General features: G+C 41.8%; 1 protein-coding gene across 4 annotated transcripts in view; it reads left to right on the top strand.

Moving 5' to 3' along the window:
* The window catches only part of FANCM (FA complementation group M), a 293,517-nt gene that overhangs the window by 240,392 nt on the left and 25,155 nt on the right, over nt 1-27,970 (top strand). For 3 of the 4 annotated variants that reach the window (XM_029598464.1, XM_029598463.1, XM_029598465.1), the window contains 3 exons: nt 7,681-7,784; nt 17,108-17,665; nt 22,978-23,359. In XM_029598464.1, the coding sequence (XP_029454324.1) occupies nt 7,681-7,784; nt 17,108-17,665; nt 22,978-23,359 (1,044 nt within the window). Of the gene's footprint in view, nt 1-7,680; nt 7,785-17,107; nt 17,666-19,167; nt 20,764-22,977; nt 23,360-27,970 lie in introns of those variants that run through there. The other variant, XM_029598466.1, reaches the window with a different exon arrangement.

Here is a 27,970-nt window from a genome sequence, read left to right as displayed (position 1 = left end):
TAGAACTGGTCCTAAAACTGATCCTTGAGGCACTCCATTTAACACTGTTCTCTCTTCAGAGTAGATTCCATTTATCATTACATGCTGTCTCCTGTCAGTCAAACAGTTTGTAATCTACTTCACCAGCTTGGCCCCCACTCCCAAGCATCTCATTTTATTCATGAGCCTCCTATGCGGGACCATATCAAAAACTTTGCTGGAATCCAAGTAAATCTCATCACACACTCTTCCTTGATCCAGTTCTCTAGTCACCCAATCAAAAAACTCAATCAGATTTGACTGATAGGACCTTCCTTTGGTGAATCCATGCTGCCTTTAGGTCCAGAAAACCACTGGATTGTAGATAGTACACTATCCTTTCTTTCAGCAAAGTCTCCATTAATTTTCCCACCACTGAGGAGAGGCTAACTAGTCTGTAGTTTCCCGCCTCCTCTCTGCTACCATTCTTGTGAACTACTCTTCTCTAATCTTGTGGCACAATGCCCATTTTGAGAAATCTATTGAAAAGGTCTTTCAGTGAACCCACCAGCACATCTCTGAACACTCTTAGTATCCTGGGATGTACCTCATCTGGCCCCTTGGCCTTGTTCAGTTTTTTTTTCCTAGTTCTTCCCATACATTCTCTTTTGTAAATGGGGTTGTCTACCCCATTCCCATCTATGGTCTTGTAAGCCAGCATTGGTCCTTGAAGTATTTGTTTTATATTTCTCCCATTTCTTCAGCTCTCTTCACAATGGGGGTCATTTTCAAAGGAGTTACGCATGTAAATGTGACATACTATCGTAGCAATTTTCAAAAGCTATTTACTCGAGTAAAGTGCACTTACTTGAGTAAATCCTATGGACAATTCAATGGCATATATTGTAGCAATTTTGAAAAGCCCACTTGAGTAAAGTGTATTTACTCCGAGCAAAAACCAGTTTTGCTCGAGTAAATGCTTTTTAAAATCAGACCCATTGCTCCTTGTCACCTTTCAATTTCACTACACTATTTCTGGCCTTCCTCCTTTCTCTGATTTATCTGAAAAATGTTTTGTCACCTCGCATTACTACTTTGGAAATCCTTTCTTCTGCTTGACATTTTGCTTTCCTGATTTCTTCATTTTCCTCAGTTATGGTGGGACTGGATCCAGAATTCTGCTAGGGAGGGGAAAAGGAGTATAGGGGTGCACAGATGTTTTGGGGTGTGGAGGGTGTACAGAGGGCCCAGGCTTGAACATTTATTTTTATTTTTTTTGGGGGGGGGAGGAGTAGAGGAAGGCCCAGAGGCCCAATAATATTTCAGGAGGAGAAGGTTTTCCCATTCTAACTTGCCCTTTCATTTTGGGCTAGCTAGTATAGGGAAATCTGATATGCAAAATGTGGCAGCATTACCATGACTGCCTTGCTTTAATGTGGTCATAGTAATTCTGTATATCATAGTGTGGTACATTGGATGTTAATGTACTGCTGATGTTAAACATGGAAATAATTTACATTGTCAAAACTTCAAGTCCAAAAAAGAGAGAACAAAACTCTGACCTATACACAACTACTAGGCAGACATATTTAGGGCAGAGCCAGTAAGTAATGAATTGAGCTGCCAGTGAGAAACTTTGAACCCCAAAAGCAGAAAGCCATATGTTGTGGAAGCATGGACTGTGTCAGGGAGAAGACACACAGAGGATGAAGGATAAGTATGAACACTCCATACATAATTTTTAATTAAATTAAAGAAAAAAGAAAACAAGGGAAGAAATGACAGGACTGATTATACTTATGGTCAAATTTGAAGGCAAGAATTGAGCATATGTCTAAAGTACTTTAATGATGATCCTCACTGTTGAAAAGCAGCATAATTTAAGAATTTCATGAAGAAAGCTATAGGTAGTAAAAGAGGACTTGTACTTCAGTATAAGTAATCCGCGTTACTGTGCCAGGCTTAATACAGTTTAAGACTTAAATCCCTTTCATCTTGGTGTATGTGCAGGCCTTCCCTGTGGACATCTGCAGCTTCCACTTTTAGACAGAGATACATATAGTTAGAATACTGAGCAATTGTGCCCATAAGCAAGGCTCACAGTAACATAAATGTTTTCATTTTGTTATCATTCTATGGGTGTAGATATTTTTTCTCCGAGGTCAAGCAGGATGGTAACACATGGGTGACATCAGATAGAGGCCAATGCGGAAAACTTATGTCAGAGTTTCTAGAGCTATGACTAGGCATACTGACCATGCCCAACATGCTCTAAACCACGCGTCCACGTAGGATCCCCTCTTCATTCTCTTTTGTTCTGTGGAGCTGTCAGCCTCACAGTTTGAGCTCAAAACGTGGCATTTTGCCTTGTGGAAAACTTTTGTTTTTTGCAATTTTTTCTCTTCGATCCGTCGCCGGTCCCTCTCTGTGTCTTCCCATAGTGTTTCCAGTCAGGGTTTTCAGCATTGTCGGGTAATTTTCCTTTTCTGGTCTATTCCCCACCCCCCCTCCCATGGTGGCGGTTCCTTGGTGCCCACCAGCCATCACCGCCTGCCGCCATTGTTTCGACTTTTGCCCCTTTTGTTTCTCCCCATAATAGCCAGGTATGGTTTCCACAGATGCCCCCAGTGCCTGAGGACTATATATCTATTTCTGTTCCTCATGAGGTATGCATCCTCTCCCTGAAGGGATGTCTGCTGTGACTCAAGATGGATCAGCTTTTCAGGTTGAGGAAGTCCGAATCATCAGCATTGGCGGCATCGAAGGACCTCTGAGCCAAACTGATGGAAACCCCCATGCCATCGACATTGGCGGGACCTTCTATTCCATCGAGGTCACCTATTGATAGGGGTGCTGGAGACTGACCATTGTCTATCTCCTCTGGACCGAGGATGCCGGGTTCATAATCTTCGAACTGGCACTGAGGAAGGAGTGGGGCAAGCATCAAGGGGGGAAGCCCTAAGAAGCATCAGCACCAGTCCCTGTCAATGCATGATGCCGGGCATGGGGATATAAACCGGCTTTTGCCCTGATGCCCCTGAAGCGGCCCAATGGTGAGGAGCGCCTATCCTTCATTGATGCCCAGGGTCTGTGACTGTCTCCATCGGTCCTGGTGCCAGATACCGATTCCCTTCACGGGTTCGAGGAAGATCTGGCCACCCCTCCTTCCTCCCATTTGGAATTGCCATTGGTAATGTTCGAGGAGGGGCTGGAGCACAGATTCCAGTTGGCAGTGGAGAGGGCACTGCAGGGCTTCGGTCCTGTAGCACTGGAGCTGGTGCCCCCTTTTCCCGTACCACTTTTGGAGAAGCTTAATATGCTCATCAGTGCGTTCCCGACCCAGCTGGCATCAGTTTCTGGGATGGTACCAATGCCCAGCGGGGCACCAAGGCCCTCCCCTTACTGATACAGTGGTCATCACCAGTTCCTCCTCTGGGGAAACTCCACTGAGGCCAGTGGAGGCGCCGAGGCCTGTAGTCCCCTGTCCATTTCCACCGGTGCCTGCACCTCTGGACATAAGCTGAGCAACTAGGGTCCCATCCCCTGTAGCATCCAGTAAGGATGAGAGTCATCATGACCGCTGGGGGATGATCAGATGGAGTCATCCTCAGAGGACTCGGATAATCTCCCATCAGACCCTTCTCCAGATGAGTGAAAGAAGTCTCCACCTGAACCCTTAACCTCGCAGGGTTTGTGAGCATGATGGCGGAGGCCATCCTATTTCAGCTTTTGACAGAGGAGGATGCCAGGCACAAAATGCTTGAGAGCCTTCAGTTCATGGAGCCTGCTGAGTAGATTGTGGTGGTCCCAGTACACGAGATTCTTAAGGAGTTGCTGCTGAGGATTTGAGAACACCCCCTCACAGTGCTTCCTGTTAAGGTGGACAGGGTTTACCTCATCCAGAAGGCTGCTGGATTCGATAAGTGTCAACTGCTTCACCAGTCTGTAATGGTCGAATTTGCCCTTAAGAGGGCCAAGCGCTCTCGGACCCATTCCTTGACACCCCCGGGGAAGGACCACAGAGTGATGGATGCTCTTGGGAGGAAGGTGTTCCAAGGCACCATGCTTATTGCCCGCATTGCTGCCTACCAGCTCTGTGAGCCAGTACTCATGGACATGTGGAAGCAGGTGCAGGAGGTGGTTGAGCTGGTGCCTCAATAGCAGCAAGGTACCCTCATGTCACTGGTGCACAGGGGTCTGGAATGCTGGAAACATTAGGTCTGCATGGCCTACAATGTTTTTGAGATGACATCGAGAGTTTCTGCAGCAGGAATCAGTGCCTGCCAAATGGCATTGATGTGGGCCTTGGATCTCTGACTGGAGGTACAGAAATGACTCACTGATGTGCTGTGTACAGGAGAGAATCTCTTCGGAGATAGGGTGAAGGATGCTGTGGCCCAACTCTGGGACCCTCATGAAACCCTGCAACAACTCTCTGCCAGTACTCTGGACCTGTCATCCTCCTCCAGGAAGCAGTCAAGACCGGGACCAGGGAAATCTTTCACCAAAGGAAGTCCTATCCTCTCTCTCCTGTCAACACCATCAGAGCTCCTGCGGCCGTCCCAGGCTGCAGAGAGCTCCCAAGTCCCTGTTGGCTCCTCAGTCAAACCCAGGGATGGAGTTTTGGCTGGGCCACAGGGAGCATAAACCAGTCGCCCGTACCTGGGGCGAGGGACCTTCTGGTTGGGGGCAGGCTTTGATTGTTTGTGAACCAGTGGCCCAGTGTAACCTTGGACCAGTGTGTTCTGTCCATCCGTCAGGAGTACCAATTGAATCTTTTGGCTGTCCCACCAAATTGCCCTCCGTTCCCATATTCGGGACCTGTAGTGCATCAGGACATATTTTCAACGGAGCTCTCCTCCCTCTTGACAGCCGGAGCATTCGAGCCCGTACCACCAGGGCAAAGAGGGCAGGGATTCTACTTCAGGTACTTCCTGATTCCAAAGAGAGCAGGAGGACTTCATCCCATCCTAGACCTAAGGGACTTCGTCAAGTTTCTAAAAAAAAAAAAGTTCAAGATGGTTTTCCTAGGCACCTTGATTCCCCTTTTGCAAAAAGGGGACTGGCTATGCTCCCTTGACCTAAAGGATGCATACACCCATATAGAGATCTTCTCTGGTTACAGGAAGTATCTTCGATTTTTGGTGGGAACACAGCACTTCCAGTACCAGGAGTTGCCGTTCGGGCTCGCGTCTGCTCCATGGGTCTTCATAAAAATGCCTGGCCCTGGTGTTGGCAACCCTCCTCAGACTTGGGAGTGCATGTCTTCCCGTATCTGGATGATTAGCTGGTCAAGAGCACATCTCAGGCAGGGGCTGTCAGGTACATGCGCTTGACCATTTGGGTGTTGGACTTACTAGTTTTTGTTCTCAACTACCCAAAGTCCAGTCTCAGCCAATCACTTCAATTAAATTTCATAGGAGCCCTGCTAGACACAGCTCAGGCCAAGGCTTTTCTGCCTCGCCTGAGGGCCATCACCTTGGTGATCATTGCAGCAGAGGTTCAACAGAGCCAGTAGGTGTCAGCCTGGCACATGTTCAGGGTATTGGGCCACATGGCCGCAACCGTCCATATCTCTCCCTTGGCATGCTTACATATGTGTGCAGAGCCCAATGGACCCTGAGGTCACAGTAGTGACAAGCCACTCAGAGCCTCTAGGATTGCATCCGAGTCACCCCATCTCTCAGGGACTTATTGTCCTGGTGGCAGGTACCATCCAACCTGGAACAGGGGATCTCCTTTTGGAGCATCCCTACTCAAATTGTGCTAACCACAGATGTATCTGTGCTGGGCTGGGGAGCTCATGTGGATGGGCTTCATACCCAGGGTCTGTGGTCCGCTCAGGAATATGCTTGTCAAATCAACTTTCTGGGGCTCAGCGATCAGGTCCACTCTATGGGCTTTCAGAGATTGGCTGTCCAACAAAGTTGTCCTGATCCAGATTGACAACCAATTAGCCATGTGGTATGTCAATAAGCAGGGAGGGATGGGATCATACCTCTTGTGTCAGGAAACAGTCCAGTTATGTTCGTGGACCATGTACCTGGCTAGGACAGAGAACATAGTAGCAGACAGGCTGAGTCGAGCCTTCAGACCCTATAAACGGTCCATGGACCAGGGGTAGTGAATCGTATATTCCGTCTCTGGGGGAGCCCGGACGTAGATCTGTTCACGTCCCCCTGCAACAGGAAGGTACCTCAGTTCTTCTCCCTCTAAAGGTCAGATGGCAAACCAGCCTCAGACACTCTTGCCTGTCATTGGGGCAAGGGTCTTCTGTACACCATGTGCGTATCTCCTGGTATAGGCTCATGTAGGCCTTTGAAAAGTCAGGTTATATTGTATTAGTAGTAAGATCATGATGCTAATTGTTTCTCCTTTTTTTTTTTGTTACTCGTATCTCCAGTTATATTGCTCATCCTATATTTCTGATCTAAATATTGAGATTTTGTTTTCTATGGGGTATAATCTCTGTTGTATTTTTGTTTTGTGATTTCTCATAAGTTGCTGTGCAAAGTTGATGCTTTGTAATCATAAAATTCAATAAACACAAAGGAAAAAATGGATGACTGACTGCTAAGAATTATGCTATTGTCAAAGATTGCTATGCAATCAAACAATACTACTTTAGCCTTGCTTCATCATCAAGGGGATCACATTGCCATAAGTACCCTTGGCATGCAGTGGTAACACTTAATAAAATGGAATTGAACATCATTTGAGACAAAACAGACAGAGCGGGAAAAGGTCATTTTATGACTCTAATGAAAAGTAGGCTGTAAAGCTTGTCTAATATTTTTTTTTTTAAATCAGGGTTCCCAAATTTTTATAAGGAATGACCATATAAGACATTTCAAATTACCAAGGGGTGGAATTCCCCCCCCCCCCTTTCTAGGTTTTGTTGAGAGAGTAATACTGGGGGTTCCCCAAATTTGCCACTATTACTACTTGTTTGCTGAGGTGATTGGGGGGGGGGGGGGATTTCATGTTTTGGTCTTTGTTTATTTGGAATGCTGAGAGGGTTCCCAAGAGTGACGACAATATTTCTATATATTTTTTTTTAATTGGCAACTGTGCTATACCCCCAGGGACCCTACCCCCTGAGATGTAAGGGGGGTGGCTGTATATTTGTAGCATACTGCCTTCCTTTCATTCTCTCTCCTCTTTATCACTCACCACCTACCTCCCTCTCTTAATTTTTACTTTCACCCTCTCCCCTCACTTTATCCTCCCTTCCTTCTCCCAAACATCCTCTTCATCCCTCCCTTCATTCTTATTGACTCTCATCTCTTCCCTCCTTTCCTTCTCACTTATTCTGCCTTCACTTCTCTTATTCTTACCCTCTCCCTTATCACGTACTCCTAAGCATCTTGCCGCCTCTTGATCTTCTGCTGGTAGGGTCTGTCCTTCCTGCCAGTGAATATTTCTAGAGGCTGTTCTACTGTTAGTGAGGTATGAGAAATTCTACTAGCATCTTTTTCCAGTGCTAAGAACCGGAGGGCCTTTTACCGCTGACATGGTCTGGGAGAAACTGCCAGCCTTTTGCTTGCTACTTCTGCCTGAGGGGGAGGAGTGTAGAAAAAAAGATAGAGAGCAAAATACCTGGTCTGGAGTACACGGGGGAGGGGAATAGATTTCCTGAAAACAGCTTAAAATCTAGCAATGGGCTTTAAGTTGTCATGTAAGAATGTGTTAAATGTAATTTCCTATATTTTTCTTATTTAGATTCAGAGATGTATGGAGTTTATCAGAAATCTGTGCGCAACATAACCACTGGGAATCCATTTAAAATGGTACACAAGAGAAATGATATGACTATTTTCTCACAGGTAGGAGATGTCATTTCCATTAATCATTGTAGGTATGAACATTGTAAATACATACAAAGAAGCTGCTGAAACTTTGTCTGTATACTTTCTCTTAAAACTTTTGAATTTGTTAAATAGTAAAATGTATACAGTATATGTTAGCAAAATGTAGGTTAAAACATTTTTCCCTGCCAGTTTGACTCTTAAAATCTGGGTTTATAGTACATATATTAGCAATCTCTTAGCAAGTCAATGTGAGTTGTAATATAGATGTAATCTTTTTTTTTTTTTAGTTCAAATATCTTTATTTTCAATAAGAGAACAAAACATAACAGATACAATGGACAAACAGACACAAAAATCCATAATATATCGGGCTTGGCAGTGTGTCCGTCAGTGCTCGCGCATGTTCCCCAGCCCGCCGATAGATGGCGCAGGTGGCTCCCTGGCCACCTTGGAGGCTCAAACACGCCGTACAGCGGCCATGTCACAATACCAGCTACAAGAGGTACTCCTGGGGGAATTCTACACTACTGCAGAATGCAGATTTTGCGCAGAATTCCTCCTTCCCACAGATTTCCTCCTGCACCTCTCCGATTTCCGCCCTCACCAGCCCTTCATCTTCACTGCAAACGGCGCGGGTCCCGCGGCATGCCGGTGAGAGACAATGTGTCGGGGAGGGGAGGGTGAGAGAGAGCAGGAGAGTGAGAGAGAGCATGGGGGGGATGCCGGTGAGAGAGAATGTCTGTGTGTGTGTGTGTGTGTGTGTGGGGGGGGGGGGGGGTGACAGAGAGCATTGTTGTTGAGAGTGGGGTGGGGAGGGTGTGAGAGAGAGCATGGGAGGTAAGAGAGGGTGGGTGGGGGGATGATTGAGTGTGGGTTTTAGAGAGAGGGAGCCTATATGAGGGGAGGGGGATGCCGGTGAGAGAGAATGTGTGAGAGCAGAGGGGGTGTGGGGGAGTGCGAGAGACAGCTTGGTAAATAAACTTTGCCAGCCCTGGCTTTAGCAAATGTGCCTCCACGTCCCTTGCCCTGGGTGAAAATTTTGTTTTTGCTTTTCAGCTAACGCTTCCATACAAGAGCATATGTGTCAATAAAAAGGCTCGCCGCCCGGGCGTAGAACGGGTGCAGTTGCTAGTGTAAATATAGTCAGCCATTAGAAAGGAAAAAAGAAAACTAAAACATAAAAGAAAACAGGAGTATACAAGCCCACAATTCAGTGGAGAACATTAATCAGCATAATATCAACATAGTTATCTTAACTGCTATCAAAATGCATTCAAGAAAGAGCCTCCGCATAGGCATCTAAAGGTTTCCACACCAAGAAGCAAGACTATTGCGTTTAATAGCAACTGTTTTTTCGTACTTACTATATATACATATTGTATTCCACCAGTAATGCTCATTGAGTAAGTCACTATTTTTCCAAAATGATAAAATTAATTTGACTGTAACCAGTAACAAAAAAAAATAAATTCCAGTAATTTCCTGTGAGGAACAGGAAGATAAAAAGGAAAGGCTACGTCATGCAAAACTACAGTGTAATATGTGAGCGAACATTGTAAATATAAAATTTCAGATATGATATTCCTAATTTTCTGCCAGAATTGCTGGATGATGGGACAAAAAATAACATATGGGATAAAGTGGCTTTAGGAGACTTAACAGGACCAACAACTATGATCAGTAGTTATGCCGGCTCTGTGTAATGCAAAAGGAAGATTGTGTCAGGCTGGAAGATAGAGAAACTCGCAACAATGTGCCCCAAAAGCAGGCCCAATCAACATCCTTATCCTTGCATTTGGATTCCGTAAGCCATAAATTTTGCAGGCTCTTCAAAACAGGAAATTTTGTCTCTTTAATAGCTTTATAAATTCTAGAGGCCAAATGACCCAAGGGACCAAAATCATGATATGATATATATATATATATCTAGGAAGAGCAGAAAAGCAGAATTTGGAAACCAGGTCAGAGCCCAGACAATCATGAAGTTGCAGCCAGCAATAAAACTGAGTCTTTGGAAGGGAATAAGTATGTGTTCCTCAAAAGGAAGCAATCTGTGACCTTTTGAATAGGTGTGATTAAAAAAACAAATTCCTTCAACTTGCCACATTTTCCAATTCAAACATTCACCATTAATCTTAATATAGGAATGAAACCATGGAGAGGTCAATTTAGAATAATTCCACTTGGGAGCGAAGGAAACATTCAATTGGTCAAATTCAGAGTGCTCTGTGAGTGGATCTTAATATTGGATTCAATGCAGTAAGATGAAGAAAAATCCCTGGGAGAACCTCAAAAGGAAAAGAAAAGATCAATCTACGTTCCACATCCAACCATCTGGGATTCTGTTAATTGTAAGGAATCAGACATCCAAAAATAACTGTAAGATATAAGCCATATGATGACTATAAAAATCTGGAAAATTCACCCTACTATTACTTTTGTCAGCCTTCATTTTAGAAACAGCAATTCTTGGGGATTTATGCTACCATAAGAAGTTACACATCAAGAGAAGAACTATATTTATATAGTTTCAGCACTTTTATTGTATAATCATATATGTTCCAACTATCTAGACATTTAAAAGCTATCTAACACACTCATACCCATACATTCACCACTCATATCATATAAAATCTAATGAACATGTTTTAAATCTATATATCTCATACATTGATGTTTTGTTGCTCCATTAAACTTGTTGCTCCATTACCGTGTTTTTTTGTATTTTGAGGAGAATGTTGGTTCTGGGCGAACATGCCGGATCAATGGTTTGAAGAAATTTATTAATGAGAAACCTACGGGAAAGCCAGTTTTTTGGAAACGTGTTAAAAACTATATTGGAGCCTTGTGCTCTTAAAAGGTTTAGGACTTTACTTGATGGCAAAAAAATTTTCATGTATTTTTGAAGTTACGTGCAGCAATTTGATGTTTGAAGAAGGTTGAACTACTTTGGAAGTTACGTGAAGTAATTTGATATTGGTCGAAGGTTGAAGATATTGCATCTTCGGTTTTAATAATGTATTGAATGAAGCTTTTAGAGTGGTTTGATTTCTGCTCCTTGAAGAATTCATTGAAGTTCTTTAATTTGTCCCTGAAGAAGCCCTTTTTCAATAGGGTGAAACAAAGTTCTTTGTTGGACGTGAATTTATATAAAAGCATTTGAATTTATTAACAGCAGAAGAATACTCTGTTAAAGAATTAATGGAGCAACAAAACATTGTATGAGATATATAGATCTAAAACATGTTCATTGGCTTTTATATGATATGAGTGGTGAATGTATGGGTATGAGTGTGTTAACTTTTAAATGTCTAGATAGTTGGAACATATATGATTATACGATAAAAGTGCTGAAACTATATAAATATAGTTCTTCTCTTGATGTGTGTCTTAGTAAAGTATTAGAGAAGATTTTTTTGAATATTACCCCTAGTGTTGTTGTACCTAAGGTTACCATAAGAAGTTAGCAGCAAACTGTCCACATATCTATAAAAGTCAGAGGAAAAAAATAGGGACCATTGGAAATATAAAATTTAATCTAGGAGCAAGTATATTTGATCGTATCAAGTCTATCCCACCAGGTAAGATGAAGTGGGGACTGTTGGAGAAAGGACCTTCAAAGCATTTGTAAAATAGATGGCTCACAATGAGTAATAGTTTGTGTCAAAAAATAAGATCCCCAAGTATTTAAGTCTATCTTTCATCTTCTGAAATGGATGTGTAGCAAGATTTTATTATCTGCCCAAAATATTTAACAGCAACAACTCTGTCTTGTGCCAATGCGCAATGATAATCCTGAAATAGTGGAATATGTAGATATGAGAAAAAAAAGTGTGGCAACGAACCCTCAGGATCTCTAATATACAACAATACATCTGCATAAGCAGATATTTTATACATATCTTCACCCACTTTTATGCCTGTAATATCCAGATTCTGGTGGCTAGCCAATAGTAGTGGTTCCAAAGCCAGGTTAAATAAAAATGGAGAAAGGAGGCATTCTTATCTGTTGCCTCTATGTAATTCAAATTTGGAGGAAAGTCTGTTGACAGAGACAAGTCAGCGGATGATGAGATAACCGCACATTGGCCAGGAAGGAAGACCCTAAACCAAACCATCGTAGTATGGCAAAAATATATTCCCACTCCACACTATCAAAAGCTTTTTCCACATTTAGGTAAAGAACAGTTATTGGTGAAGATGGATTTAGCTAGCTCCAAAATATGAAAAAATAGATGATGAGTTAGCAATGAGCCAATCCTTTATAAAACCAGATTGATCTTGATGTATTAAGTCCCTCATGATATCAGCCATACAAAAAGCTAAAATCATAGCAAACATTTTATAGTTAGTATTTAATAAAGAAATCGTCCTTTAATTGGAGACATATGCAGGATTCCTCTTTGGCTTTGGTAACACCACTATACAGGCTTCAGAAAAAAGTGGATCTGGAGCAGAAAGCATCAACATAATATAATAGGTGAGCAACCTAGGAGTAAGACATTTCTGAAAACCTTTGTAAAAGTCCACAGAAAAGCCATCTGGTCCTGGTGCTTTCCTGCTATTTAGTGCAGAAATAGTCTTGAAGATTTCCTGAGAAGTGAGAGGCCTTTCTAGATTGGTCTGCTGATCTTGGCTGAGTACCAGATGCTATACATGAGAAAGAAAGTGGTTAATAGAAGAAACAGAATCATGCAATTCAGACATATAAAGATCATGATAAAAATTCTTACTCTTCCAAAATATCAGAATCTGAAATTAACCTGCAATTGTCAGAAGAAGTCATCACCAGAATACGCTTCTTATCCCTTTTTTTTTTTAATTTGCCAAGATATGACCACACATTTATTATTTTCAGCATAGTATCTAGCCTTCTGAATAAATAGATTTACCAGCTTGCAAACTTAATAACTTGTTATATTCATACTTAGCTTTCAATAAAGGAAGTAAAGTGTCCTGAATGGGATGAGAAATATGGAGTTTTTCCAATTGATCCACCAATACATTTAAGCATGAAAGCTCTTGTTTTTGCTTTCTATGCAGGTTAATACTATAACTGTCTCCCCATGAATAGTGGCTTTCAATGCTGCTCATAGTTAGAGAAGGAGACATGAGGAGTAATACTGTGTAGAAAATAGTCATCTATCTTATCGCTGAGATGAGCAACAAAGATGGGATCTTCTAAAAAAAAAAAAAGCTGAGTCTTCAGAGGTCAAAGCAGAGATGTTAATATGCATAGTGACTGCAGCATGATCAGAGATCAAAATAGGATGATTAGAATCGAAGATAACATTAAGCATTAAATTTCTAGAAACAAAAAAGCAGTCTATCCTGGAATAGGTGGAATGAGGAGAAGGAAAAAAGGTATAATCCTTCTCAATGGGGTGAAGCAATCTCCAAGGGTCAGCTAGGCCGAGTGAATCTATTAAACCAGTGACAACAGTATGGGTCTTAGAACAAAACATTCTAACTTGAGACTGTCCAAAATAGGATCCAATAGTTGTTTGAAGTCCCCTCACACAATTAGTTTGGAAGACTCCACACCCATCAAATGGGATGACACCAGTTGAAAGAAAGCAGGATCATCAGAAAATGGGGCATATAAATAAAAAAAAAACCCCAAAAAGTATCTGTCATTCCCAATCAATACCAAAACAGAAATCCATCTTCTCTCTATATGAACAATATGATCCAAGACCTGGATCTCAAGTCTTTTCTGAAACACAACAGCTACGTTACCTCTCTCTTTTTAACAGTTAGACAGAGGAGCACCCCCACCAGTCTTGCTTCAATTTAAGAGACTAAAGCAGATGATTCTTGTAACAAAGCCACATCCGCTTTCAGAGACTTCAAATAAGTTAAGACTTTATTGAGCTTAATAGGGTGTGATAAACCATTTATGTTTAAGGAAACAACCTTTATATCAGAAATGGACGCCATAACGAGAGAAAGCTATACACAGATGACGCATGCAGTAGATAACACTAGAAAAAAACGCAGCATTATGTGTAAATCAACATAAGAGTACTCTTTGGGGGAAAAAAATGTAAAAAGAGGTCAAACTAATCAGAAAAAGAATAAAAATCAAAACCCACCAACGTGTGGACAGATCATACCTGTAAAACATGGGCCTCATGACAGGAGCTGAGCTAGCCAAGATTTGATGCGAATTACAATTGTAAAAAAAAAATCCCCCCCCCCCCCAAAATACAGGAACTGTGACAGCATTGAAAATGAAGGACATAAGAGCGCTGTAGTGATAGCATAGCATGTTGAACAGAAGTAAACTGTAACCAGCAATAACACTTAAATGATAACACTTAAATACGAGCATGTTGGAGCCTTCTGCATGTTAGTCCAACAATTTCTGTTAGCTAGATCCTCGAGATTCTGTTGCAGTTGATCTAGTTTGCATGCTGATTGAGGCAAAGAAGCTGTGGCAACAATCAGTGACACAATCTTATTTTCAGCCTCCTCCAATCTGGTCTGAAATGACAAGATCTGATGGGACATCAAAGAAACCTCACAGTGAATTGCCAAAGTGTTTTCTCTCTTACGGGTCGATACAGTAAGGCCGCGTTAGAAAGAGTGCGGCAGTGCCGGGCACACCCTCATTTGCCCCACGCACTGTTCTGATCACATACCGCTTGATACTCTATTGAAATGGCATGCAAATGAAAGCCGCGTCTGCAAAGCGTTAGGCCCGCGCAACCCATTTTACTGTATAGGCGCTTAATACAGCGCCTATACAGTATCCTGGGTGCGCTGGTACCTGTCATTTCAAATGTCATTTCAAAAGACATTTGAAATGACAGGCACCAGGAAGTGGATCCCAACTTTAACCCATGAAAACCTAAAAACCGAAAATCCCCTCCTCCCGAAGCGGCTCGACATGTGCCAACTTACCTTTTGTTGCTTTTCAGCCCCTTCCCTTCTCTGCCGCCCTCCGGAGGGGGCAGCCGGCGGCGAAAACGGCTTGCAGCGGTCCCCCCCGCGCAGGTCCCGGTTCTCCTGGAGGAAAAATCCTCCCCCCCCCCTCTGAGAACCCAGCTGGGGTTGAGAGGCGCAAGTACTGAGTAAATCCCCTTCCCCAGGGCAGTGCCCCTGACAGGGGCTGCAAGGTAGCGAAGCGTACTTTCATTGGCCTGAGCGCCCGTCAATTTGGGCGCTCCAGCCAATGAAAGCACATAGATGGGCGTGCGTGACGTCACGGCGTGCGTCACGCGCACCCATCTATGTGCTTTCATTGGCTGGAGCGCCCAAATTGACGGGCGCTCAGGCCAATGAAAGTACGCTTCGCTACCTTGCAGCCCCTGTCAGGGGCACTGCCCTGGGGAAGGGGATTTACTCAGTACTTGCGCCTCTCAACCCCAGCTGGGTTCTCCGGGGGGGGGGGGGGGGTGGGGGGGATTTTTCCTCCAGGGCACTGGAGGCGCTAGGACTCCGGTTCCTCCCAAAAGACGCTGCACATGGTCGCGAGGGAACGCTGCAAGCCGCTTTCGCCGCCGGCTGCCCCTCCGGAGGACGGCAGAGAAGGGAAGGAGCTGAAAGCAACAAAAAGTAAGAAAACAACAAAAAGTCGCTTCGGGAGGAGGGGATTTTAGGTTTTTAGAGGTTTCCTTTTGGGGGAAAATTTGCCGCCTACCCTTACCCCTGCCTCTAACGTAGGGGTAAGGGTAGGCGGCAAAACAGCAGGGTAAAATAGCGATAGTCGGGGGGCGCGTTACTGTATGGGAGGGAATAGCTAATTCGATCGTTTACATTTAATATATATGCCGCATGCGGAAGGGGTTACCCGGGGATTTAAAGAGGCGGTAAGGATGGGTTAAAGGGGGCAGTGTATCACAGGAAGGGCTAACGCTGCCGGAAAGTGAGTAGAAAGCAGGTTAGGAGCGGGGTAACCGCGGCCCCACTTTACTGTATTGGCCTGTTAATTTGGAGCATATCTTTGAGCTGCTTAAGCTTTTCTAGGACCAATTCATTGAGAGTTGCAGTTTTCAAGCAGAGCAATCTAGCCATCAGTCATTAACTGAGCTAGACTGCTTTGAAAATTGCATCCCCTGTATTTTGTTATAAAGCCAACATTCATAACACAAAAAATGTATTCAATTTCTGCTTCTGTTTTTACTTAGAAACGTGATGGCAGAAAAAGACCACATGGCTTATCTTCTTTGCCCATCCACACCAACTGCTCAGCTCTACAGTCTCCACCACTCCCTTACATTTTAAACACAACTGATTTATGTTCCTGTGGACAGAACCATGAAGCAGAGTATCTCTGATTAGAATAAGAGTGAAAACATCCTTTTTATTTATTTATTTTTCAATATCACAAGCCTTAGGTCACCTAATGTTGTTTACATACTTAACCAATAAACCATTATATAAAATGCAGCACAACAATAAAAACAAGATGACATTTTAAATAAGAATAAAATATAAAAATGTATACAAACAAAATTGAACCAAGCAAGCTAGTCATAACCTCACTGCCTCACACCTCTCAGCCAATTAACATCCCACAGCATCCACTGACAATTTAAAAAGAAAATGCTGCAAACCAGGCATATATTATGAATGTATTTTTGCATTCACGTAGGTCTGCTCTTGTCCTAGTCCCAATACTCTTAAGCAGTTTTGTTTTGGGTTTTTAGTTTGTCTCAACCATTTGTGTCAGCTCTCCCTGCCCTCTCCTGCTACTGTGCTTTGCCAATTCTGTTCCCTTTCACTATGCCAGAAGCTAGGCTGCTGTTTTGCTTCTCGCAGCGTGAGGCATTTTTTTCTGAATAAGAATGTATTTCACATTAAGAGCTGATTGGTGTAATATGTTATTTAAAATAGAATGATTTAACTATAATAACATTACCTCCGTGCAGAGCCAATGAGCCATCTTTCCTTAAAGGGTGCAGAATATGAAGAAATGGAACAAGCTAATTAACTAATAGTTTTCTCTTAGGACAGATCTATAAATTACATAGGTCGATTCTAGCTTCATGAATGTAAGTCTCCATAATATCCAATTGCTTGCTGATGAGCTCAGTTTGAATAATTGTAATACAGGATTCGAAAAAAAATATCCTTAAAATTTAGAGTAAAAACGTTCCTAGTTTGTGAGTGTGACTTGCAGTCAGCTAAAACCTGCATACTGGAAAATATTCAGATAATAGATGGGATTTATTATTTTTTGTTTATTTTTGGGAGGGTTTGTTTGCCCATCTCTATTCTGAATTTCATTCAGTGTGTAACTAGATGCATAAACACTGCAGATATGTCTAAAGAGTTATTGAAGCAATACAATTGGGTCAGACTTTTTCATTGTGATGGCATTGTTTTGACAGATTCCCGAACAGGATGAAACCTACATGGAAGACAGCTTCTGTGTGCAGGAAGATGAGGGAGAAGATTGTGAGAGACGAGAAGAGTCTAGTGAAGAAGTGCTTGTCAATTTTGATCTCGTTAATCAGGACAGTTTTGTTGGTGGGAGAAAACAATATTGTACTCGCCGTAGGTTAAAGCTAAAGCAGACCAAGTCAATTTGGCACAATGAAGTCCTAGCCAAAAAAAAGAAAGGATCGAGAATCATTGTCTTTGATGATTCCAGTGAAGAAGAAATGGACATCAGAGCTAAAACAGAAGACGCAGACATGACTAGTTTAAAAACAACTGGCAAAGCATGCCAAAAGGAGGCTATCTTTCAGCAACGTCTGCCCAGACACAACAAAACTCCCATTGAGGGAGTAAAGGGTGCCATTAATGTACTTCAGGAGAGGTGGCAGGCTCAACATAATCTGAAAAATTCAGTCTCTAAAATGCTAGATTTTCAAACAGAAAATGGGACAAAGGTTGCCAGTACTAATGTGATTAAAAAGTATGGAAAGATTCAAGCTACATCGAAGGTATGTTTCATTTTAATACAGATTATTTTCAGAGCTGATCAAAAATCCACTGACACATTAACATTTTTGCCATTTGTTGCTCTATATAATACATGTTCCCAAAGCATTTCAACATAGTTAACTTGGGTGAATTGATACTAAGGTTTTGATTTCAGAGGTCCCTATGCCATAAAATAGATGTATATTTTGTATAATTGTTTTTTCCAGAAAGAATTGAGTAAGTATGAGCTTTTATTTTTTTCCCAGATGCAAATAAATAGTAATGTAATGTCAGTTTGGGGATCATGCTGTTATACTGGTAACCCAGTACTCACTGCATATTGAAATAAATAGGGAAAAGATAGTACATTACTATGTATACAATATAACAGTAAACTCTAACTATATTACAGTGGTATAAAAATATCAGTAAAAATACATATTAATTAAAGAAATATAAATTATTAAATGCTGTATTAGAATTGCTGTTGTAATTTTGTTTCTCAGATCTGCTATGGAGCTTGAAATATTTTACATAGTAATGCCAGCAGAAAAAGACCAAAATGGTCCATCCAGCCTGGCCAGCAAGTTTCTGCTCTGTGTGGGTTACCCACAAGTCTTATGTTAAGTGTAGTAATACTACTGGCAACATTTTTTTTTTTTTTTTTTTTTTTAACAAAGTGAGCAGCTTTGATAATTCAGACAATGCTGCTTGAACATGCTTTGCTTTTGGACTTGGCCTGAGAAGCAGTCCTGCGCTTTTTCCGTAGTATGCATATCAGTACCCCAGAGCGGGAAAGTCAGGGCCCCAGTGTTGGCTGTCGTCTGCTTCAGTGGTGGGGATGAAAGAAGAACTGGATTCAGAGAGCGATATTGCAATTGCATCAACATCATGAAAGCTAATTGGTTTAAGGGTAGCAACTGCCACTCCATGCAGGTTTCCCGCATGCACCCTTTTCTTCATTGCAATGCTTTAGCTTTTAGGGATCCACAGTATGTATCCCATGCCTTTTTTAATTCGTTTACTGTTTTTGTCCTCCCCATCCGTATGTCAGATCAAATACTTTATTACATAACACTAATATGCAACTAAACATTTGTTTTAGCATTCATTCTCAGAAGACAAAGCAGTTCACCTAGTCATAGAGATGGGTGTTATCCTCCAGTGGCGCCCGCCCAGAATACTTTTTTTTCTAGAGGTTTTCAGTAAAGATTTGAAGGCCTCTCTGAGCATACACAGTAGATCTGTATCCCTGCAGTGTGCCTTTTGCCTTTCTCTCTTGGTACTGAGGGTTATGTTCCTGAGCTCTACTTGGCTTTTTCACTGCTTCTTGCAGTAATTTTGGTAGGTTTCTTTTCTCAAGCTTTTCCAGCAGGCTGTGCCTTAGTTATTTTCCTTTTAGTATTTTTTTTCAGCATCTTTAAAATTTGATGTATTTTTCAATGGCTTGTTTTATTTTTTTTCTTCTTGAGCCATCAATTTAAAAAATGTCTTAATTTGATTTTGCTTCATCTGTTTTTAGATGATGGCAGAAAAGACAACCAGCAATTTCAGAAAGTGCTCAGAATGGGGTCAGAAGGTGTTCATCACCAACCTTCACAAATCCTAGAAATCTCTGGATGAGGATAAGATGTCCTAGTGCAGCATTTGCTCCAAGATGTCACCAAAGGCTTCCGAGATCCACAAGATGAGAGATGATGCCTATGGTGCCAGGTTCATTGAGTAGGCACTATAGGCACCAAAGGAGTGTAAGGATTATGGAGTCATGTCAACCACTGGAGTTTCGGAGTTACCAAAAAAGGCATAGATTTCTTTGATGCCAAATCCTATGGATAGGTCCAGAGAACACGAGAGATCACATTCTCTCAGCTCACACAGAGTTTTAGGCTTTGAGTATGGAGCTGAGGAAAGGGTCCATTGAAGAAGGTACATCATCAGTGTCTATCTCATTCATACAACTCTGAGAGCAGGGGGATACTGGATTATGCACGCCTACCCCCTGAAGTAGCTGCCCATGGAGGAAAGCACTGTCTTTATCTAGTATATTCACTGCACTTATTCTCTGTAAGGCCAGCTTTGAGTTTTTGGGACAACTTGAGACAAACCTGATGGTTAGCCTTCCTAAGTTATATCATCTTCTTAGATCAGTATTTTAAAGGAGGAACTTTGAAGGCAAGTGGCAGAGAAGGTTGCTCAGCCTACAAAGAGTACTGGGCAGTGAACATCAACTACTTTGATTCACTTAGAACATCAAGTAATCTGCTTCCCCTTTGCACTCAACCATCTGCAGCTCTTCATCTAGCTTTGAGCATCAAGATTCAATATTTGCACCAATCATAGCTTGGATAGTCTACAAGAATGCTAGCACTTGTCAGTGTAATTTTCATCAAATCTGCAGTGTCCTGCACTGACCGTGACTTACTGGGCTGACTGGATGGATTACATTTATTTATTTATTTAGCACTTTTATATACCGATATTCCAGTAACAGAGTTACCAATCAAGTCTGTTTACATTACAACAATAACCATGACATGAGGATGTCTTACAATAAACAGGTTCATCGAACTTGGATACAACAAAATTTACTGTTATGTTAATATTTACATTTATAGAGTGCAATTTTTAGTTTTCCAGGATCTAAACCAGATAGTGTAAATAATAATTAAAAAGAAAATAGCCAATGACCCAGTTGAAACACACAAGGCTCTAGGGCAGTGGTTCTCAACCGGTGTGTCGCCAAGAACACGCAGGTATGTCGCCACACTTCCCGGTCCCCCGCTGACCCAGCTGCTCCTCTGTCCTCCTCCGCCCGGGCTTAAAATGCTGTCAGCCCAGGCGGAACGTGGCAGGACAGCTGGAGGCATCGGCATGGTTGCTTCTTCCGCGCCCCCCCCCCCCCCCCAGCCAGGAAGAGGAAGTGGTGAGCAGTGGGTGCGTGCGCAGAAAGAAGAGACCATGCTAGTGTGGTCAGAATCGGCCAAAAGAACAGAAGAGAGACGCGGTCTGAAGAATGGTAGCGCGGCTCGGAGAAAAATGAAGAAGAGCATCAACCCCTGCGGCCGATGGGACTCCTCCTCCGCAAGGGCTGAAAATGAAGGAGGTTAGGGTTGGGAGGAGGCTACTGCTGCCGCCGCTAGATCCTGGGAGGGAGGGAAGGAGAGAGTGTGAATGAGCAAGCAAGCATGTGTGTGAGTGAGAGCCTGTATATGTGAAAGAGAAGTATGTGTGTGATTGAGAACCTGCCTGTGAGAGAGAGAGCATGAATGTAAGTTTACAATTGTAAACCTATATGTGTAAGTTTGAGATTGCAAACCTGTTTGGGTGAAAGAGTGTGTGTATGATTGGGATCCTTTGTGTGTGTGTGTGAGAGATCATGTGTATGTATGATTAAGAGCCTGTGTGTATAAGTAAGAGAGAGAGCATGTGTGTCTGTGTGAGATTGAGAGCTGATTTAGGTGAGGGAGCACGTGAGTATGTGATTGAGAGCCTGTGTGTAAATGAGAGAGAGACAGCATGTTTGTAAGCATGTGAATGAGAGTCTGTGTGTGAGAGAAAAAGACAGCATATATGTGTGTGAATGAAAGCCTGTGTGTGTAAGCATGAAAAGATAGACAGCATGTGTGTAAATGTGTAATTAAGAGCCTATATAAGTGAGAGAAAAAGCATGTGTATATGTGAGTGACTGAGAGCATGTGTGTATAGGTTTGTAATTGAGAGCCAGTATGAGAGAAGAGCGCTGGTATGTGACTGAGAGAGAGGAGAAAGTTCCAAGCAAACCACCCCTCCTCCTGCTAATTCAAAACAATCTCAGGGCACCTGGATATCAAACGTTCCCAGGTATGCAGAGCAAAAACATTTTTGTATCCTTATTTTTCATTACTGGGTCTTTGTCTGCTATTTTGAAATATTTTATTGGTATCTAGAAATTTTTTATGAGTTTTTAATTATTCGATATTCCACTCATCAGCTGTTTCGAAATAATCTGCTCTTTTTGTTAGTATGGTTTTGCTGCTACTTATTTTTATATTTCTTGATTTGTTTTATAAGGATGGGTGATGTTTCTTTTTTCCTTTATTACACTGCATACAGAGACTCTGGCTTGTTGCAGTTTCCAATTCAGTTTTTTCTGTATGCTTCTAGTTATGCGTTTTGGTCTCTTTATTCTTTGTTAGATGAGGGTCAGTACATGTGACTCAGGTGAGGTTTTCTGCTGGCGTGTAGTTTCTGTGTAGGGCTCTATAGCAGCCTGACTTGGTCCGTTTTCCTACTAGGAGATGTATTGGTGTCTTAAGGCCTGGTGTAATATTTCAGTGATGCCTTTTCTTAGGTAAGGTGGTTACTGTTTAAGTGCTGGAAATTGGTGCTGTTTTGGTGTGGGATGTTTACTATTTATGCAATTTCTGTTCAGACAGAATATGTATCTTTTCCTTGTCATTTTAAACAATAAAAATAATTACCGGACCTTTACTTTTTATTTTCGCCGTGAATTGTAATGAGCAGTGTGTCACACATGTGAGCGTGGTCTGTCAGATGTGTCACAATGGGAAAAAGGTTGAGAACCACTGCTCTGGGGGCTGATGTATATCTATATTTAAAAAAAAAAAAAATGTATGGTCTGATACTGGATCTTGCCAATATTCCCCTGAAATTTTTTGACCTCAAAAGAAGCAAGAACCACATGGATAGTGACAAGTTCAACATCTACACTAGATTCCATTGGTAGAAATGATTTTTAAAATTGCATCCATGAGTGCATATCGTAATGTTTCTTGAAAAACATTGTGTAAACATGCATGCCAATGTTTGTGAATGATAGACACTCCAATAAGCCTTCAGCTATAGCAGTGGTTCCCAACCCTGTCCTGGGGACTCCCCAGCAGGTCAGGTTTTCAGGATATCCACAATGAATATGCATGAGAGAAAATTTGCATGCACTGCCTCCATAACATGTTATCCTTATTGCTGACACGGAATATCCACATACCAAAAAACTTCAGATCAATATTAGGAATATTTTTTATGAGAAGGCTCCTTTAGCAGTTTAATGCCTATATATATATATATATATATATATATATATATATATATATATATATATATATATATATGTCTCTTCTACTTTAAAATCAAATATCACTTTCTAATGATTATTTTGATGGATTAAATTGGATTTAAGAGGAATATAGTAAACTGAGAAATACATTAATTTTGTAATAGAAGCCCTACATGTAGAAGTAAGATATTTAAGATAAAGATAATATAGCAATTTGCTTTTTTATGATGCAATGCAAGTATTTCTTAATGGTTTATTTTTCTAATTCCCATACAGATGGAATATTTGCTGAAGAACTTTACTGCAGACACTTCATCTACATACAGTTCCACCTCAAATGAACTGACTTCTATTCAGGCACATTCAACACATGGGTTTAAAGAGAAACTCCCACTCTGCATCCTTGTTGATAGCCGGGAGGTCTCTTCTGGGCCTGAAGTAATTTCCTCACTAAAGATAGCACATGCAGTTAAGGTGGAGGTCTGCTGTCTTGGAGCTTGTGATTATATTGTGAGCAATCGTTTGGCAGTAGAAAGAAAATCACAATTGGAGCTTGCAAATAGCACAAACAGGAATAAACTTATTGATCGGATTCAACGTTTGCAAAGCATGTTTGAAAGGATTTGTGTAGTGGTAGAAAAAGATAGGATTAAAGCAGGTTAGTATTTACTGTTGTAATTATTATATTTGCTGACAACCAGTGCATAAAGTTTCGTAGGATAACTAAGCTAAATGCTATTACTTATATTGTGAGATACTGAATTCAGTTACAATTTTTAAAGCCTACAAGTATCTGATAAGCACAAGTGTAGCAGAACTGGAATCACTTAGGAATAATGTGGTTCAGCAATTGCCCACGTAAAAAAACAAGTACTTACTAGAAAGAATACAAACTTATTCAGTAGTAAATAGGGAGCAAACATTGGCCATCATTTTCCTGTGGACAGGTTGGACAGTAATCACCTTCACACGTGGGATGATGTCTGAAAACACAGATGGAAAAGCTCTCTTAGAGCTTGGAAAGGCTGAGAAAATCTTTCTGAGCATGCATGAGAGCTCCTGTGTGAGACTTTTTGATTCCTTTTACTGCCACTCTGGCAAAAGAATGCAATTTTTACTTTCTTCAAACTAGCCACTCAATGTTTTTTTTCCTAGCCTCTATCATTTTATTTTCTTAATAGTTTTTCATGCCAAATTCTTATGTTTTATTTTGTAGTTATTTTTTTTTAAATTTTCATCTTTCTAAAATTGAAAAGGAAGGCTTCAGCACTTCAGTTCACATGGTCTCATAAAGAAAAGTGGGTCTTAAAAATTGAGGTTGATATTCAGCACCACTTAGCCGGTTAAGTTCCAACTTAGCTGGCTAAGTGGCACTGTCTGAATATTTGGCTGCGCTCTGTAACCACCACTTAGCTAATTATTTGTCTGGCTCTAAATATTTAGCTGGATAAGTGAGGGGTGGGATGAGGGTGTTCTGAGGTGGAGCTACTTATTTTGCTAACTTAGGCCTGGATTCACCATTCTATCGCAGAATGGTGAAAATAGGGGGCAGGGGGGGCAAAGGGGGGTGGGCCTGCGAAAGCCGGCAGCCTTCGCACCACCGTGGTGTTTTCGCTGCCGGCTTTCGCACCCAATAGCGCTACCGTGAAAGGTGGCACTATTGGGCTCGCTACTGGCGATGATTGCATTCCTTATCGCCACCAGCGAAGACACCGCTGAGTCAGACTCCTCCCCCGGCATGCTATCGCACGCGAAAAGGGTCTTTTCATGTGCGATAGAGGCTTATCGCATGTGATAAGCCTTTGAAAATGTCCCCCTTAGCTAGATAAATGCTGATATTCAGCTGTATCTGGCATAAGTCTAGGACAGCTATTTGGCTGTCCTATAGTTAGCTGGATAAACTTATCTGGCTAACTCTAAGATAGCCAGGTATATTCGGTGGTTCAGTTGTATCACAGAACATCTCAAGCAAATTAGCCTCATCTGAGACAATTTTTTTTTTTTTTAAACTGGAATCTGTTTCCTGTGGTTCCTCTTTAGTATCATGATGATACTGATAGGAGGAATTGCAGAAAGCAGGATTTTTTGTTTTTATCAATGAGCCTTGAGTGTGTAGTATACCTTTACGTCATCCCCGGGCTGCCATAAAATTTGCCGCATTGCAATAGGCGCGGTGGCCGTGTGGGAAATTTTTTGCATCGTAGGTATTAGCTAATAGCTTCGTCTACATGGAATTTACATGTGATGAGCACTATTAGCTATGCATTTTGGATGCGCTAATCCCTGTATTTCATTAGAGGTTATGGACGCATGTCCAAAACGCACGTCCAATCGCATGTTAAGCCATGCGCTAGCTGCAACACATGGTATTGCATCAGCCTCTGACTTTCAGGATCCTACCCGCCAAACAATCCCCCCAAAGAATTATTCCAGTTAAACTCCTTTAGCAAAAGCTGACAGTCCTCACTGTAGCAAATGTGGTAAAGCCAGAGCCAGTCACAATAGCACAAAGAGGCATAGGTTTCTATTCCAAGTTTTTCCTCATACTCAAGAAAACAGGTGGCCTCTGTCCTGATTTAGATCTTCGAAATCTCAAATACTTAAAAGTTCAAGATAAACTCTTTAGGAACCATCCTTCATTGGGAAGCCAGCAACTGGCACTCTTAAACTTAAGGTTGCCTACACATACACTTTCGATCCATAAGGAACCCAGAAATTTCCTATGTTTCACCATAGTAAATGTCCTTCCCTTTGTACTCTCAGCAGCACCCAGGGAATTCACAAAAGACCTTGCAGTAATCGTAGACCGTCTAAGGAAGAACAATGTCTGTTTCCCTATTTAGACTATATCCAGCAGTACCTGTCAGGGCATGCATCCACTCCTTCTGCAATGAACATTCTTCAATTCATAGGTTTCATCATCAATTTTCCAAAATCCATTCTACGATTGATACATATACTAGATTTCATAGAAGCTTCCCTGGACATCATATAGGGAAAGGCATTTCTCCCTGAACAGAGAATGCAAGATCTCACCAAAATAATCCCCTTACTAAATAAAAATTACAACTCATTTCTTCATGGCAGCAACAATTCATGTCACCCTGGTCATGTCTCCACATGACAAGCTCAATGGCATTTGAAGTACCAATGAAACAAGCACTTATAACCACTATCACACAAGATCCATTTCTTCAGCTCTCTTACCTTGTAGATAATCCTTCAAATCTCCCTTAGACCTTAGATGGACTACGATTACTGCAAAGCCTTTTGCTCTAGCCTCAGGTTCATATAATAATTACAGATGGCTTCAAGCAGGTATGGGGAGTCCATTTAAACTATCTTCGTTCTCAAAAAAACTTGGTCTCCACACATAGGCCAGTTGGAGCTGAAAGCAATCTTCAATGCTTTAAAAGTATTCAATCCCTGGTTATAAAAACTAAAGTGATCTCAATTCAGAGAGAGTGCCAGGTAGCAATGTACTACATCAACAAACAACTTTTGTCAAGATACCTGTAAGATATGGAAATGGGCATTTCAAGTAGTGAGCCTGAGAGCTGTGTAAGCAATATAAGGGTGTTCTGTAACTTATCAGATACTCCCTGCTTCCTTTCCCCCTCACCTATAGGGGAGGAAGTGCTACAGACAATTACCATTTGTCACGTCCTATGTGTGCAATCCGAGCAGCTCAGAAACGGACATACTTCTCAAAATCAGACTTTTATTGATCAGACATTTCAGGCTTATCAGTTAAAATTTGACAGACAACTCATGCCTGTACAGTCTTCAATAGAGCACAGGCTTGTACTGATTAAAACTTTGCATCATTAGTGAACCTAGGGCAACATATTAGATACTTTGACTTGCTTTAGAGTGTGTTAATAAATATAGCTAGCTAACCAGCCCCATAATTTTAGGAGATTATCTTCAGTTTCAATCTAGAGAAGTCTGTGTGGCTGGGGATCTGAAGATGTCTCCGCCGGAAGGAGCATGCATTCATGGCCCCTGTCGCTTGCTGGGCTAAGCAGGCTTGTCTGAGTCCTGGAGAAGAAAATACAGGTTTGACATGAGCAGGCAGCAGGTAACAGCAGGACTTTCGTACATTCAGCCTTCCAGGACACCAGAACTCATTTGCTTCATCACAGGGAGGGGCGGGGATGATGGCTCAGCCATTGTCTTCAGGCGTTAATGGTTCTTCTTTCGCTGGCCACCTTCCTGAACCCTCTTCCCTGCTGTTTTTAATAGGCAAGACGTGTATGTAAGAGCTCATGTACAGTCAAACTGAAGCCAAAAAAAAATCTCTCCATTTCAGACTGCTGGCCCCTCTTTCCCATCAGGGAGGGGCACTGCTCCTGCCATGTGGCAACTCCTGACCAGGATGTGCGATCCTTGTCCTGTAACTTCTTGATCACTGAGCTGCCCGGCTGTGTTGGTGCTCACCTATGAGATGACCTGTCTGATAAAATCAACCTTTTGGATAGACTGTTCCCATTTCCTGGTAGATTTGGTTGGTTTTTCAGTCTGGGACGTGTCCCTGACGCATACACCTGAGCTGCTTTGGTTATTGTTTGTGGAGAGAAGCTATATCCTTTTAAGTTAAACAGGTAGATCAGATAACTTAGCCATGTATTGTTCTGGTTAAATTTCCTCATGTGTATTTCTGCTGAAATATACAAGGCAGTGTCCATCATGTGAAGTCTGCATCTGTCTTATGGAGTCCGTGGTAAAACTTCTGGTCTCTTCCTGGAAATCAGAACCAGATAGCAGACATGTCAAGTTGCCAGCTCCAACCACAAGATTGATCATTGTAGCAACACATAGTGATAGAAATGTTTCAGCTTTGGGGAATGCTGCAGAAAGACCTCTTTGCAGCCCCATTAAACCACACAGTTCCCATCTACTGTTCAAAAGGAACAATCTAGTGATTATTGCTTTTCAATCCCATGAAATCATGGACTGCTTTATGCATTTTCCCAGATTCCTGTTATAGCCAATTAGAGGTCTTCCTACTCCATGGGATATAAACATAGTTCTAGCTCAGCTCATGAAGCCATCTTTTGAGCCTCTGGCCACAGCAGAACTAACATTTCTTTCTTAGAAATTTCTGATAGCGGTAACTTCTGCCCACAAAGTAAGCAAGTTACAAGCACTAACTTCCTACTATCTGTATGCATAACTTTCAATAACAGAAGTTTTGAAAAGCCATGCAACACTTCTACCTAGTCACTCGGTTTTATTTGAATTTGTCCTTTGTACTATCAACATTTTT

This window comes from Rhinatrema bivittatum, chromosome 4 (genome assembly GCF_901001135.1).
Source record: "Rhinatrema bivittatum chromosome 4, aRhiBiv1.1, whole genome shotgun sequence".
NCBI classification, from domain to species: Eukaryota; Metazoa; Chordata; class Amphibia; order Gymnophiona; family Rhinatrematidae; genus Rhinatrema; species Rhinatrema bivittatum.
This window is presented reverse-complemented; position numbering and strand designations above follow the sequence as displayed.